Source organism: Pseudochaenichthys georgianus, chromosome 8, assembly GCF_902827115.2.
Source record: "Pseudochaenichthys georgianus chromosome 8, fPseGeo1.2, whole genome shotgun sequence".
NCBI classification, from domain to species: Eukaryota; Metazoa; Chordata; class Actinopteri; order Perciformes; family Channichthyidae; genus Pseudochaenichthys; species Pseudochaenichthys georgianus.
This window is the reverse complement of record NC_047510.2, coordinates 32,606,894-32,622,973: the sequence shown is the minus strand read 5'-3', so window position 1 is coordinate 32,622,973 and position 16,080 is coordinate 32,606,894. Positions and strand designations below refer to the sequence as shown.

At 40.7% G+C, this 16,080-nt stretch overlaps 2 protein-coding genes and 1 non-coding gene across 3 annotated transcripts; 1 reads left to right on the top strand and 2 right to left on the bottom strand.

Moving 5' to 3' along the window:
* Positions 1 to 1,083: 1,083 nt before the first annotated feature.
* rrp7a (ribosomal RNA processing 7 homolog A) lies at positions 1,084 to 4,705 on the bottom strand. Its single transcript, XM_034089472.2, has 7 exons — positions 4,621 to 4,705; positions 4,286 to 4,428; positions 3,558 to 3,686; positions 2,341 to 2,464; positions 1,653 to 1,750; positions 1,375 to 1,573; positions 1,084 to 1,263 (listed from the first exon to the last, which is right to left on the bottom strand). The coding sequence occupies exons 1-7, from the start codon at positions 4,682 to 4,684 to the stop codon at positions 1,178 to 1,180; spliced, it is 843 nt and encodes a 280-aa protein (XP_033945363.1). The 5' UTR covers positions 4,685 to 4,705; the 3' UTR covers positions 1,084 to 1,177.
* Positions 4,706 to 6,982: 2,277 nt separating this feature from the next.
* poldip3 (polymerase (DNA-directed), delta interacting protein 3) lies at positions 6,983 to 15,069 on the bottom strand. Its single transcript, XM_034089647.2, has 10 exons — positions 14,960 to 15,069; positions 13,823 to 13,923; positions 13,272 to 13,708; positions 12,976 to 13,026; positions 12,799 to 12,876; positions 12,464 to 12,688; positions 12,095 to 12,172; positions 11,849 to 11,978; positions 10,735 to 10,801; positions 6,983 to 7,905 (listed from the first exon to the last, which is right to left on the bottom strand). The coding sequence occupies exons 1-10, from the start codon at positions 15,025 to 15,027 to the stop codon at positions 7,683 to 7,685; spliced, it is 1,458 nt and encodes a 485-aa protein (XP_033945538.1). The 5' UTR covers positions 15,028 to 15,069; the 3' UTR covers positions 6,983 to 7,682.
* A 474-nt stretch (positions 15,070 to 15,543) lies between these two features.
* On the top strand, positions 15,544 to 15,697 carry LOC117451780 (U12 minor spliceosomal RNA). Its single transcript, XR_004552700.1, has one exon. It is a non-coding gene; the product is annotated as a U12 minor spliceosomal RNA (small nuclear RNA).
* Positions 15,698 to 16,080: the final 383 nt, after the last annotated feature.

The window sequence follows — 16,080 nt, the reverse complement described above, 5'->3', positions numbered from 1 at the left end:
TTCATTGGATTGCACACTTTGTTTGGATATGTAGCAAATTAACATTTTAATAGCACTGAATGACTGACTGAATGGAAATGACAATAAATGTAAAACGAAAAAAAACGATCATGAAAATGTTTCCAAAAAATGAATAAAATGATTTGACCACTTTGTTGTTCAGATATATCACATATTTGTAACTAAATGAAACAAAACGATATAAACTGAGTGACTCCCGTGAGGTTCATGTATTTTCTTCACTCCGCTGGGAAACTGCTCTCATGTCAAGAAGCATCAGATCAGTGCATGCACTGCCTCGTCCAATCAGTGAACGATACACAGTAAGGGGGCGGGGCGAGTGTCTGAGGATTTCATCGAAGGATGGTCTGGTGGTTCCTCGGTTATCGCTCCTCGGTCCTCCGGCAAAAATAAGGCCATTGGGACGCTACTCAAGATGGCGCAGACAAATCAAATTCCGGTGAGACCGAGAGCGAGGAAATAAAAAATAAGAGAAGTGAAACGCAGCCTAAGAGCAGATCACGTTCACACCGGAATAAGTTCCCTGAAGGAAGATTAGTCAAATGAAGCCGCTGACGTCACTTCTTCTTCTTCTGCTTTGGGTTTACTGGCAGGCCGCAAACCACTTCACGGCGTATACTGCCACCCGGAGTCCCCGGAGTTGGAGCCTTCCGACTAAATCGCCAGAACGCCGACACCTCATCTCCACCGCTCCCATGTTTTCTTTTGTGTTGCCATAAGTTAGTCTCTCTCCGTTGGTGCGCGGGGCTAATGCTAATAATGCCAGCAAATACAATGGCGGCTTCAAAAAACTTTTCAGTTTCACGGGGCGTGGTTTGCAATTCGCCCAGCCAATCAGAAATTGGAACTTTTTCCTCCCCAGGATAGCACCACCTCTCTAGCAGGCACTGAAAAGGGGGTAAAAGTTCTCATGAACTAAGTTCTCTTTTTGGTGTGAACGCAAAATCCCAGGAACTATCGGAACTAAACGGGAAAAGTACGGGTAAAAGTACCTATTATTTCCTAAATGTAATTCTTCTCCTGTGAGGTGCCACTAATTCAATTACGATGAAAATAAGTCAGTCAGTTTAATAGTTTATTGACAAAGAAATGCTCCAGGTTATAAAGTAACTAAAACACACTAAAGCAGTGAAACGAGGAATGAAAGGAAGTTGATTCAGTAAGGTTTGAACTTTCTCTGCACCCTCAGGAGAGCTATTTTCTGTTTGTCCTCCTCAAACTTTTTCCTTAGTTCAGCAATATCTGAAAAACAAATAAAGAATATACATAGTTAGCCCCAACAAGGCATTTTATTGTGAAAAGCTTCTTTATCTCCTACGACAGTCGGCAGGTAGAGTATCGTTGTCTACTTACGTTCTTTCTGGGTGTTTCTGTGCTGCCAGGTGTAGAAGTTCATGAGCTCCTTCCTCTTGTTCTTCCTGATCACCGCCTGCAGAGTCTTCTTATTGGCTGCTTCGCTGTGGGGGCGGGCCTTCGTTCCTCTGGTGACTTTCACCCAGCCCTCCTCATCCTCCTGTTGCTGCTTGGCCTCCTCCTTCTGCTTCTCCTCTTCCTAAGACACAGAAAACACATCTTAAAGTCCACATGTTGGATAGATGGGATTGAGACACTATGAGCTGCAGATTTCTCACCTCCTTTTTCCGTTTGTCGTAGCCCTCCATGAAGGAGTCGACTATTTTTTGCAGGTTATCCGTACGAATGAAAGATTCTGTGTACTGCTGAATCCATTCTGGTGTAAACAAGAGAAACAAATAAAAGCAATGAGTGAAGAGGTGGATTTTATTTGTGTTTAAATGTGCTCGATAAACACGGATATTGTACTAGACTTATTATAAAAAATGGAAATGCAACGCAAACCGCCCTATTAATAAACTGATTAATTACACCTGCAAAGATTGGTTAACCAAGAACTTTGTGTTCAACTAAAGATCTAATTTGATTAATCCTTGAAGTCATTGCTCATGCACAAACCGCTGCTTTCAGCCTCAAAACCAAATGTCCTGCTTTTCTCTGTTTCGATATCAAACTCAATATCTGTGGGTTTTGGAAAGACAGAACAAGACAACCTTAAGACAGGCTTTTGGAAACTGGGATTAACATTTTCACTATTTTTGGACATTTTATAGACCAAATAATTAAATCTAGATAATACCAGGTTAATAGGTACTGAAAATAAAAGTTAGTTGCCGTTACATTCATCACAGTGAGGCGAAACGAGGTCATGTATACAGCACATTTCAACACAAGGCAATTAAAAGTGCATATCAAAAATAAAATAAAACATGAAATTAAATGATATTTAAATACAGTAGCACTCACTCTGTGTTCCTGTCTTCACCAGACACTTCTCTGTGCAGACCACCAGAGGAACATTATGAGGGTGTGATTTAGCTGCTGCTATACTGGAGGAGTTTTCAAACACAACGTAGCCCACTTTGAAACCCTGGAAGGAACAAACAAAACATTTAATTTGAATTCAGCTGATGCTTTTAACCAAAGTCACTTACAATACATGCAATCAACCATGGAGATAAACGGAACAAAAAGTATCCAGCTTTCAATGAGAAACTATTTTAAGTGCGACTGCATTGTCTTCAAAAGAGCCAAATGCTACATAGCTAAGAGATGCTTTTTGTATGTGTTTGTTATTGTTGCGGACTCTGTTTTCTATCTGCTCAGTCATCTGTCTGAGTGTTTTCAGCGGTGCGTGTGATATGTAAATGAGCTGTGCGGTAGCCCTGACATCATTGGCTGCCCATTTCCTGGTCCGCCTCCTGGGGATTGTGATTGGAGCATGCCGGCCCGACGCGCTCCAATCGCAGCGCACAGCCGGCGCACACCTGCTGCAGATGACTACAAAGCCTGAGGACAACTACCACTCTGGAGGCTCTGTGATGTGGGACAGACGCCTCTAGTGTACTTTATTCGTTTGGTTGACGTTTAGTGCTTTTGTGTCCTGTGTTAAAGTTGTACTGTTTAGCAGCGTGTTGAACGAGTGTTTAGTTAGGTACTGTGGTACGATTGTGTAAATAGGACCCAGGGACGCTTAGCGGTTAGCGCCCGTCGATTAGCAGCAGCTGTGTTTTTGTGCAGCCTTTTCAGTTACTTGTACCTCGTTTAACGCGAGGTTTTGTTTCCCTTTTTGGGTAATACTTATTACGCTGTATAATCTGTAAAACTCACTTTTGGAGTTCTCTTGTTGTTGATTGTTAAACAATCCGTATTTGGCACTTTGTTTGTGCCAGGATGTATGCCTTTTTATTTTGTCACCACTATTTAATTATAATAAACCCTTGTAACTATTACCAATTCCAACTGGTGTGTGTTGGTCCTCTCTACCCCTAGAGAGGGGCGTAACAGTTATCATTGGCCACAGTGCAGAGGAATGGGAGGGTTTTCCGTCGGCAAACAGAAGATATGTAGTCTTTCTGCTGTCCTGGTATCAATAGAGAGCATGTTTCAGCCACATAATTACCCTTAAAAATGCCGTATATGATGGTGGATGTTATCTCATTAGAGCAGAAAGAGCAGCTGACCTGTTTGGCAGCTGGTCTGAAGATCTTGGACAACTTGGGTCCAGAGTCCTGAGGTGATGTACCCGGGTGGTCCATCAGCTCCACGGACTGAACAGAACCGAACTGAGAGAACATCTGTTTGGCAACATCCTGAAACACAGACGGTAGCATCGCAAGAAAGACTTTATTTAAAGGATAATACATTTTCATATTAAGAAATCATCTAAAAGCAGAGAGTGGTGTAAAGTAATTACATTTACTCCACTACAAGTCAGTATTGAGTTCAATATTGTACTTTTACTACACTAAATGTATTTAATACCTTAAGTCACTTTGCAGATTTGGACTAATAATAGTATAAAACACAGTTATCACTTAGTAAGAGTTGTTACACCTGGAGAAAATTGACAAACTAAACAGCATTGAATAGAATAATACAAATTAGTTCAACCTATACCAGCTTTGATAACACATTAATGATCAATAATTAGATATTAGACATATGTAGTATTCTGAAATGGACCAATCTGCACAATGACTACTTTTACTTGAGGTACTTTGAGTATATTTTGATGCTAATACTTTTCTACTTTTACTTGAGTAACATTTTGAATGCAGGACTTTTATTGTAACATAGTATCCCTACACTCTGGTACTTCTACTTTTACTCAAGTACAAGATCTGAGTACTTCTCCCACCTCTGAAGCACACATTGTTTGTTAAAACGTTGCACACTGTTTCTATAATACCTCTGAGCAGTATGGAGGGATGTTGAGCACAAACAGCGTCCGGTCCATCGGTCTGTGTGAGCTCCGGTCTGACCGGACTTTGTGCTCCTTCACGTACAGCTTGTGTTGAGCAACACTGTCTGAATTGAACTGTACAGGCAACACTGAGAAGAGACACAGGAAAGTTAAATTAAAGCCAATACAATTAGACAGTAACTCTGTATCAACAGGCAAACAGACGAACGTGTAATACACACTCAAACCGTGTAAAACGGCAAGAACACTTCGAGTCAGAGATGCAATCACTATTTTAGGGGAAATCTGATAATAATATAATGAATTGTGATGATAAATACCTGTAAATCCACCAGGAATAACACAAGCCTGGTTACTAGCATGTTTCTTCTTGGACGGCGCCATTTTGGAATAACCTCTCACACCGGAAGTAGAATTAAAACGAAGTGCGTAGCGAAAAATAAAGTGTTTTAAAATAATAAAATAAATACTTCTAATGAATAAAAGCATCAACCACTTCTTATTAAAACATTTTAAATCAATAAACACTTATAATTTTTTACATGAAAATGCCAAACCAAATACAACTGTATTACCATTTCAGGGGCAATCATACATATTTTACCAAAAATAGGAAATGATCTGCTGCTGAAACTATAGTAACTACAGAAAAGCAACTTTACGGAAACTTCAAGTAGCTTATGATGCCATGAGAATATTGCTGAAGAGACCCAGGGGCGGACTGGTGGTATGGCAAGCCATTTGATTATTTATTCCATATCCTTGATATCACATGGCAGCTGCCTACACTAGTTGGCTCTTTGATTTCACTTGTTGGATGGTCAAACTAGTTTGGCACCCTGCTTTAGTTGAATAAAACATTACACTCACTCAGCAACTAGTGGCACTTTTGTCCGACTAGTTAGCACATAAGCCTTACTAGTGACGCCAGGAGCAGCACTTGTCCCACAGTCCCAACTTGTAAGCTTTTTGATGAACTAGTGACCCTCTGAGCCGAGCGTACTAGTGACACTAAAAGTCAACTAGTGCGCTGCAAAAGCTCTGACATGTTAACTAGTTACAAAAAAGAAGCATAACGAGTTAACTATAGTGGCATACATTTGTCTGCACTAGTTAACTAGTAGCACCCAGAATCACTCACTAGTTAACTAGTAAAGGCAAAAGGTTCACTAGTTAACTAGTTGACACCTCTTTTGACCTTACTAGTTAACTAGTGGGGCTCAACACGTCTACATGTTAACTAGTGAACCCTTTGCCCTTTACTAGTTAACTAGTGAGATACATTTAAATTCAACTAGTGAACTAGTGAGGCTTAAAATGTTCACTAGTAGTACTAGTGGATCCCAAATGTGCACTAGTCACAATAGTTGCACAGAATGCTAATGAGGAGGAGGGGAAAGAATGCATCAAGGTCTCCTATTGGCCCTAAGCTAGAGCGACACCCAGCCCAAATAGGTTTTTAAGAGCTTAAATACACTGGGTTTTAAAATACAGTTATATGACCATATTTACAGAAATATAAAACAACAGTATTTTTGTAATTATGATCATATGACTTTATATCAAATTAGGTAAGAACATTGAAGACTTTCTTAACATTAGAAAGTTGCCTTAGGACTGCAGTGCAGACACAAATATAGATCCTCTTTAAAACATTTTATTAAGCTGCAATTTGAAAGGTGCTTGGATTAGAATGGCATTTGTCAAGCAAGAGCTTGCAAAGAATATCATACGTTTATTATACGGTTACATGCCGATTTACAGAAGCACGTTGCCCATAAACTACATGTCCCACAATGCATCTCGTTTTGTGACATGCGCACTGAAGAGACTTGCAATTATTTGCCCTGGATTTCTGCTTTCAGACTAGTTAATTATGAAGTTAATTTAGAGTTGGGTGTAACGCGTTACAAAGTAATTATTATTGGATAGGGTAATTATTACCCTATCCAATAATAATCCAATTCATAGAAAATAATGTCATATAATACATTATTTTAATATATATTAAATATTTATATAGTCTTAAAAGTTACAACCGGCCCTTTGAGTGCAACCATGATGCTAATGTGGCCCTCGGTGAAATTGAGTTTGACACCCCTGGTCTAGTGCAAGTGAAATGTTTGTGGCTGCAGGAGTCAATACTCTACAAGCTGTTTTAAGAAATCTCATGTATAAATGTATTTGCCGGCTTAATTCCTCTGATAATGAAATCCTCTTGGCCTTATCGAACATAAGGTTTAGTACTACACGCTACCAATCGCAGCTGTGGAGACATTGGTATAGTTGTCTCTTTGTAGGACACTGATTACAATTATTCTTAAACTATGTCATTTATTATATGTAATGTCTTGTATCTGGACCCGAGTCTGTAATAAAGTTTTGATTGATTGATATATCACGTTTGTTTTTAAAGATGAATGATTTTATTTATGAAATGTTGAGCACATCAGTACAGTCCAGTTCCCAGTTAACCTCATAACTAAAAACAGTAATATTAAAGGTCACCTATCATGCTATTTTTAGGCAATAGCATAGGTCTCATTTTCGTGGCTATTTCATTTTATATGGTAATATTAAAGTTGATGTATTACATTTTTTGTAACTACAAATATAAATTGAACAGCTAGAAGAATGCATTTCATCCTTCATCACATGGCAGGAAAGACTCAGACAGCAATCTACAAAGCTAGATATTTAATGCTGACATTTCACAGACAGATCTGATCGCTCCAGACTTACATACCAAGAAAGCAACAGAAAGTAATTTACAATCTTTGAACAAAAATCGTGTGTAATGTATACTAGGAAGAATTATATGCATACGGCTTTCTTTACTGGACAACCAAGTAAAACCAATCACAAACGCAGCACACAGGATTCTCGATGCTACAAAGACGGTAAATAAAAAATAAAACACAATAGGACTGTTTGAAAACTGGTTCACGGAAAACCTGTCGTTTTATGAACATCAGTGATTAACCCACATTGAATGTCTGATTACTTTTCTGTTCAGAAAAGGTACAGACAAACCTGAACGCAACTGTGTGGACGAGCCTTACGCAAAATGTATCCCTAATTTAGTATTCAGAAAAACGTATCCAAATGGGCTGGTATTGCATTGACAGAAAACAAATCCCAATATAATAATGATTTGGCATCCCCCAAGACATTGGATTAAACAACAAATCACATCACCCTTCCCTTCCACTAATCAAGAACAAATATCATCGTCATCATCATGTTGCGCATCCACAAAATGTCCCGTCTGGAGAAGTCACGTTTATCAAATGTGTAAAAACCTGTTTCGCATGAGTAGAATGTGGGCGTTTGTACGAGAACACTGAGAAAGCAGTAATGTGTGAATGAACAGACACTGGATCTATATCTTGATGCGGAAGGCGGTGGCCTGTGCGCTGGGGCTCTCGCTGGAGGAGCTGGACTGAGAGGTGGACTTGAACAGAGCTTTGAGGATCGTCTGAGGATCCACTTCGGGGGTCGGCTGAGAGGAGGCTCGCTGTCCCGCGGTGCGAGACATGAGGGAGGGGGGGAGGCCGTCTTTCTTTGTGCCGCTGCTGCTGGCGCCCGGGGTGTCACTGAGCCTCCTGGAAGAGCACAAAAAGACATACATTTATATATAACCCATATACAGGGTTCCTGCAGGTTTCACCAACTCAAATTTAAGACCTTTTTAAGACCACTTTGAATAGAATCTAAGAGCCATTTCAAGGCAAGAAAGTATGAAGGAAAATTGCTATGAAAGAAGAAATACGTCCCATAATTACTTACAAAGTAAATGTATTCATGTTCAACATAAGAACGATGACTGAACATAACAGTCATTGAACTGTGTTAGACAAAAAGTGTGTGTGTGTGACAAGAGCTATAGTCAGAGCTCTGCTGCCTTCATGCTTCATGACTAAAAGCGTCCACAGCACCTCCGCTTTTAGGGTTGACGTAGACCCAAACGTCGCCCGGAGGTCCCCCGGTGTTGTTGTGGGAGCTGCTGCACTAGCTAACGCTACATTAGCAAAACAAACGCTAATTTTCTCTGCAAAAGCTGCAGCGGGCTACACACACGTTCGCCATCACTGGTTTCAACCAAGCACTACATTCAATGTTTTCCAACCAAATACGGTTGAACTTAAACTTCCCCATATTTATTTGCAAGCAGATTCGAAGATACCTCATTTCTGACTGCTGCTAGCTGAAGCTTGGTTGCTAGGTTACTAGCTGGGTGTTCTCCGATAAGGTTACTTTGCAGCCCGGACATTTCCCCCAAAACACATTTAGACGCGATCGCAACACAGAAGCACATTTCATATCCCAAAGACCTTCTAAATCATATTTAAGACCTTTCTTATTTTTTTGACCAGATTTAAGACCTTTTTAAGGCCTTCAATTCTGATGATCACATGTAAGACTTTTTAAGACCCCGCGGGAACCCTGCATATAGTGTTTCTGTCAGCTGGTTATTAAACTGGTATGAGGTGGTACAGGCCTACAAATGTTATGCTCCTAATGTCTTTCATTTTTGTAAAGCACTTAGAATTGCCTTGTGTTGACAGTGCTGTATAAATAAACTTGCCTACATGTATGTTGGTTTAGCCTCTGATAGTGTTTATTTGTCAGAGAGTGTACAGATTGTTATCTTTCACGGTCAACTTGTATAGATTTTCTTTTTAGTTCCGTTTTTATTTTCTCTTTTGAGATGTTTCTACTTAGGGGTGGGCGATATGACGATATATATCGTCGAGACGATATTAGGTCTCCACGATATGCCTTTTCAGAGATATCATATCTATCGTGATAGTGCACCAGGGTAGGATTTTCACGGCGGCCATGACGGCCGGTCTGGCCGCGAAGCCCCGAAAATAATTGTACGTCCTACGGCCACCATGGCCTGCGTGCCCCTGGAGTTTCACCGCGGCTGTCAGCTGTGTTTACTCCTGTCATTCAAACAGGACGCTGGAGAGGGGGTGGGGCTTATATCCATGTAAATACTGTGGTGGAAACCAACTACGACCAAATTAACCTATTTGACCGTGATTTCATTGTAATACACGTTTCAAAATGATGCCGAAGTAACTAAATACTGATAACGGTTAGTAAAACCCAAGCTGTCTAGTCAGGATTCAGACAGTATTGCACTTCATTTATTTTCTTGGTTGATTCTGTTGGCTTATATTTTATTTTATCAATAAGCTATTTATATTGTTTTTCCCTTTGGAAACAGATGTTCAGTTATGTTAAAGTCTTTGATTGCAGTTCAAGTCTAAATTTTACATTTTAATTGGCACTGACTTTTCCTCATTGATGTTTTACTTAGTTATGTTTTACTCTCCTTTTCAGGTGTATTGATGTTACATCACGGCCAGTGCTACCTAAAACAGAAAGTGAATTTTTATACTGAGAAACTGTGCCTTGAATATTTTATTTTATTTAGCAAGAGAGTGCACTTTACTTGGTGAATAAACCAGTGTTAACGTTTGTTGTGTAGGGTGTAGGCCTACCTACTTGAACACGGAGGAAGCCATATCAACATTGCTGTTGAATTGTTCATTCAGGGATTCACTGCAGAATTAAAACCAGCTTGATGGTATTTTGGTCTGTTCCTCCTTTTTATTTTAGTTTGTGTTACCTTGTAGGTGGTTGTGCTGTTAAGTAACTTGACAAATAACCATAATAACCAACATGAAAAAATATCATGATAAATATCGTCTATCTGCTTGAAAAATATCGTGATATTATATTTTTCAATATCGCCCACCCCTACTCTTATTTTCCCAGTCTGTGATCAATAAAGTATATCTTACACATTTTTATTCTGTTCAAATGTAGATGACAATATGTAGGCTTTCTTTGCCTAGTATTTATTTGTTTTTAGCGTTATGCAGGAGTGTAGTGACAGGATCTATTTGAAAGCCTACTTTTCAATAACACATACATGCTTTCATATCAGTTGGTTTTAAGCTCTACTGTTTGATTCATTTCTCTCATTTGTCCAGGGATGTTGAAATGTCCCGACACGCTGACCGGCATCATCAACTTTGTTTAAAAAAATGCAGTGACAGTTGCAATGCAATGAGCCTTACATTCTTACACTGTAGCCAATGCCGTTCACATTTCCCTGAAGCTAAAGGTGATGACATTATTTACTTTAATCAAACCGTATTGGAGTGGCCAACTTGGAAACAGAATGGCCACCGATTAGACTGAATAACCTAAATACAAAATGGGGTCCGAGTAATTGCCTCATCACAGGCGGCTCAATGTACAACAAGTATTTGCAAATTAAGTAGAAGCAATGTCACTTTTCTTGATAATGAAAACATACGAGTCGTTTAGATTGAGTTAAGATCGAGTGCAGAGGAAACGGAGCATGTGAAGTAAGTACAGATCAATGAACAAATGAAGCCGGTGGGCTCACTTACAATAGAATGGGCTGATCAGAAGTGATGACATTGCCCTGAATATGGAGGTTACACTTCATGGGTTGACCTGAGGGAGGACAAGAAGACAAGATAAGAACATGTTCGAACTCTATAAAGCTTGATGATGGCAGTCTCCGTGATACTAAGTACGGGGTTCCTGCAGGTTTCACCAACTCAAATTTAAGACCTTTTAAGACCACTTTGAATAGAATTTAAGACCTATTTCACGGCAAGAAAGTATGAAGGAAAATTGCTAGGAAAGAAGAAATACGTCCCATAATTACTTACAAATTAAATGTATTCATGTTCTGTGTGTGTGTGTGTGTGTGTGTGTGTGTGTGAGTGACAAGAGCTATAGTCAGAGCTCTGCTGCCTTCATGCGGTTGTATGATTGGTGTTTAGCTACAGTATTTAGCGTCCACAGCACCTCCGCTTTTAGTGTTGACGTAGACCCAAACGTCGCCCGGAGGTCCCCCGGTGTTGTTGTGGGAGCTGCTGCACTAGCTAACAAAACGCTAATTTTCTCTGCAAAAGCTGCAGCGGGCGACACACACGTTCCCCATCACTGGTTTCAACCAAGCACTAAATTCAATGTTTTCCAACAAAATACGGTTGAACTTAAACCTCCCCATATTTATTTGTAAGTAGATTCGAAGATACCTCATTTCTGACTGCTGCTAGCTGAAGCTTGGTTGCTAGGTTACTAGTTGGGTGTTCTCCGATAAGGGGCCGGGGGAAACAAAGTGAGTGATGCTCCATGTTGATTTATTTCAATACAGATTGTTGGGGGGAACTGAAAGGCTCTTACCGTACTGGTTACTTTGCAGCCCGGACATTTCCCCCAAAACACATTTAGACGCGATCGCAACACAGAAGTGCCTTTCAAATCCCATCATTTTTAGGACCTTCTAAAATCATATTTAAGACTTTTCTTATTTTTTTTTTATCATATTTAAGATCTTTTTAAGGCCTTCAATTCTGATTATCACATGTAAGACTTTTTAAGGCCCCGCGGAAACCCTGAAAGTCAGAAAACTCCACCCTTTAGTCATTGACAGAAGCCAGTGAAAACCCAGAGAGCCATTTAAAGTGCATCCTTGCTACTGGCACTCACCGTCCAGGCAGCGGTTGTTGTACTTCCTGTATGCGCTAACGGCGTCATCTTTACGCACAAACACAACCTCGGCCACGCCCACCTTCGCCAGCCGTGCTCGCTTCAAAGCCCCACACACGCAGAACAGTTCCTGAGGACGAACGGATGAGAACAAAGGCACTTTAAAAGAGTGATCAAAGCACTACAGCACTTTACTCAATAGCAAATGTAGCAACAAGTGATTGGCAGTCAGTGAGATGAACTCACCACTATGTCTTCCTCAGTGACGCGGGGGTGCAGGTTGTTCACCGTAATTTTGGTCCCTTCCAGAGGACTGAAACTTGGCTGGAAAAAAGATAACATCTCATTATCAAGCACAAAAAAGACAGACATCAATTAATCTGAGCAACACTGTGGTAAGGTTGTGCAAAATGCAAAGATAGTCATGTTTGCCATCATTACAGCTACAGCTTTTAACGTCTTGCCACGTGCCAAATGCAGATTACACTGAATATATTTAAAAAGAAAAGTCTTCAGCCTGGAGTAGTCAGAGTTGCAGCGGACCTGCAGGTTTCTGGGAGTTTGTTCCAGTATCCCTCACATAGAGGCATGGTGTGCAGACTGATAAATGCTTACCTGTGGGGGGGCGAGAGCAGGGGGGCTGGTTTCTGCGGAGCTCTGCTGCAGAGTCCTGGAGACGGGCTTTAGGGCGGCAGCTGAGGGCCGCCCGGCAGACATGCTGGGGTTCGGTCGGGTGGGGGCCACGGGGGCAGGAGGGCGGGAGGGGGCCGTGTACGAATCATTTTGAACCACCTTGGTGATCGGACCCGACATGGAGAATGTGGAGCCCATTGTTCCAGGCTGTGTGAAGGAGAGGAAGTTCATTTCAAACAGGAGACAGACACTCATGGAGCAAAAACACAATCATTCATTTGGTCAGTGTGCCGATTCAGACCGAGTGCAGCTCTTACCCGTGACTTGAGCATATGATTAGCTGTAGCCATCTTTACTTGTTTATTGTGGGGGCCATCATGCTCATCTGAGAGAGGCTGTGGGAGACAACAAACATTTGAATACTATGTTTATCAATCTTAGTCACGACTCTCTTTCAGAAATGTTCTTAAAATATGCAAAGAAAAACACTCTACCTGTGTATTTGACCGTATTCCACTTGACAATCCGACTCCCATTGGACGTTGCTGTAAATAAAAGGCATCCAATATTAGAACACAGCATGTCGGTGTGCTTCTACACTTCATCAAGTCCATGCAAGCTGTCTCACTTGTCACACAATCGGCCTATATCACTTGGTTTGGTGTCATAAACAGCTTGCTTTTAAATACACATTTCCTATCAGAGTACACTAGCCCATTGAAACAATGCACAGAAAGAAGGGAAACGACGAGAGAGAAAGCCGTTTGATTCTAAGAAGAGAGTCACTTACCTGGATGGTCTTGGTTATTTTGAGGGGGTGTTCAAAATCTGCCTGTGTCGGTGTCCCTCCAATGTTCCTCTTGAGGCTCAGTCTATCCCGAGCATCCATCACTCTCTTATTAGTGCTCAGCTGTGGCGACGCGCTGCCCCTCAAACCAAGTCCTTGTGCAGTCGGGTTAAACTGCCTCGAGTTCAGACCGACCAGATTATAGTTGCTTTGTATCTGCATCTGTGGCACAAATGTCTGGCCCTGCAGATGTTGTGTTACTGCCATCTTTGGCATTGTCTGTGCAGGGACAGCGAACAGATTTGGGCCCTGTTTGCGTGAGTTGATCATCTGCCGAGCATCCTGCACCCCCCCTCCTCCTCCTGCTCCTCCCCTGCCACGGATTTTAAAGCGAGCATCCTTCTGAACCAGCTTCTCCCTGGCATCTTTCACTTGAAATCCTGAGGGATCAAATGTTGAAAATTAGGAGCGAAAGACGTATAAATCCTCTAAACTTGATTTGTTTTTTTAGTCAACATAAAAAGGCATGGGATTTCAGCCAATGATGCCATTACCTGCTCCTGGTCCAAGCCGCTGTCGGACATCATTAGCCCCAATCTTCTGGCGAGCATCAAAGCTTTTGCCAACCGCTCCTGCACCTCTTCCAAACATTGGTCTGACACACAGAAAGACAAGAGTTTATTTAACTTAATCAATGTTCAAGCAAAACCCACCAGGATTCTGAAGACAGGGCTTTATTCAACATTTGAAAGTTCATGAACACTCATGTGAAAAGTTCAATATTTTGAAAGTAACACTTAAATTAGAAGAGTTTTCATTTGTATTTGAATGCTGAAAGAATGTGTTTTGTCACCCAGGAAAGGGAAAACACATTTAAGAGCAGTCATATCGGGCCCTGCTATTTGCACAAACAATTCGAGTATATATATATATATATTCCTCTGTACTTGCTCACACAATAGTGGAGGAAGGACAGTGTGTATACGTTTTAAACAATTGTCTGAACAAGCCACCACCCTAGTTTAACCTAGAGTAAAAGCTAGCTTGATTCATATTAGCTTGCAAGCTAGCTACACCTGGCGAATGAAGCTACAAAGACAAGCTAATTCGTCACAAGAGTTTGTGTTGGTGCGACTTAAATACGTTTTGTAGGATATTCCTGAATTTACCCATATTCAGAGGTGGGACCAGTACTCCTATCTTGAGTACAATTAGAAATACCAGAGTGTAGGAATACTCTGTTTCAAGTGAAAGTCCTGCATGCAAAAGGTTACTCAATTAAAAGTACAAAGGTATTGGCATCAAATATATACTTAAAAGTAAAAGTACTTATTATACAAATTGGCCCATTTCATAATAATAATATATAGATATATATATATATATATATTATGTTTTATCAAAGATAGTAACGGTGCAGCTAGTTTCAATTACTTTGTATGCTGCAAATGTACGTAGTTACTTAACACCTCCGCTCATATTTTATACATTTATCAGTGAATGCTTCGGAGAAAAAGGCCTCAAGCTAAAATATACATCGTAGCCAAGCTAGCCTTTAGCTTACTGTTAGCTTGCGGTATTTTACCAACAATAAAAGCTCTCAATTCACGTTATTGCTTAAGAAATGTTACTACAAGCTTCCTTGTCCTTGATAAACAAATATTTATCAGCTCGTGGATGTGTTTTCTTACCGTTTCGCTGGTGCCTTAAGGTTAATACCGCGCTGTCGTATAACTTCATCCAGGGAGACGTCTGCCATTTTCTAACACAGCCTCACTGCGCATGCGTATAGGATACGATTTTCGCTGGTGCTACGGTAAACGATTTGGGCCAGAATGCGAACACGGTTTTCGAAACTCACTTTAGTTGTTTTGTATTTAAAATCATAATTTACTGATCATGTATTCACTTATAACTGTTAAATGTAAATTGATTGGAAGAGCATTAAGATTTCACAGCAAAACCACTGCCCGTTTGATAAAAGAATATTCTGCGATTGATTGCTCTTGACTGACAGCAAATGAGATAATGGTTTCACTACCCATGAGCCTTTGCGCGATATTGTCACAAAAAATGTGGATTGTTATGTGCAATAAATATACTTCACTGTCTTTAAAACATGAAATGAACACAATCAATTCACACACATTACTAACACACACAATGAGCTGTTGGTGGAAGCGAAAATAATATGTTGCCAATGAGCAATGGTTGACACCGTGATCCAGAACACCCGGGCATTGTGTTTAGTCCCGTCTTCGACGATTGATTACTTATGCCTTAAACTGATGAGTAAGGAAAATAACGACGCGGGGTGACGCCCGTGTCCTCGTAAACATAACGAGAAGAATTTTTGAAGGGGCAAAGGTCTGCTTACTGAGGTGACTCGCCTACTTTGTGAGATGCCTCGTAGGTCTAGGACCTTCCCCGTCTCCTAAACTGTAACAAGTAAACAACAACAATCTATAGGAGTCGTGTGGCACAACGGTATGTGTTCGGATCAGGGGGCACAGATTCAAACACCACTGCAGTCAGCATGTCGTTGTGTCCCTGGGGAAGACACTTCACCCCAAATTGTTCCTGTGGGGATTGCCCACAGTATTGAGTATATAAATCGCTTTGGATAAAAGCGTCTAACATGTATCATGTAATGTACAGGACATTTGAGACCTTATGTTGGGATAGTTCATTTGGAAGACAATGTGTATGCAAGATGTTTTTCACACTAATTTACCTAAATGTGACATACAAGATTATTACATACCAGAAACAGGTAACAGTATGTATGGGAGTAGCCCCTGTAATACACCAA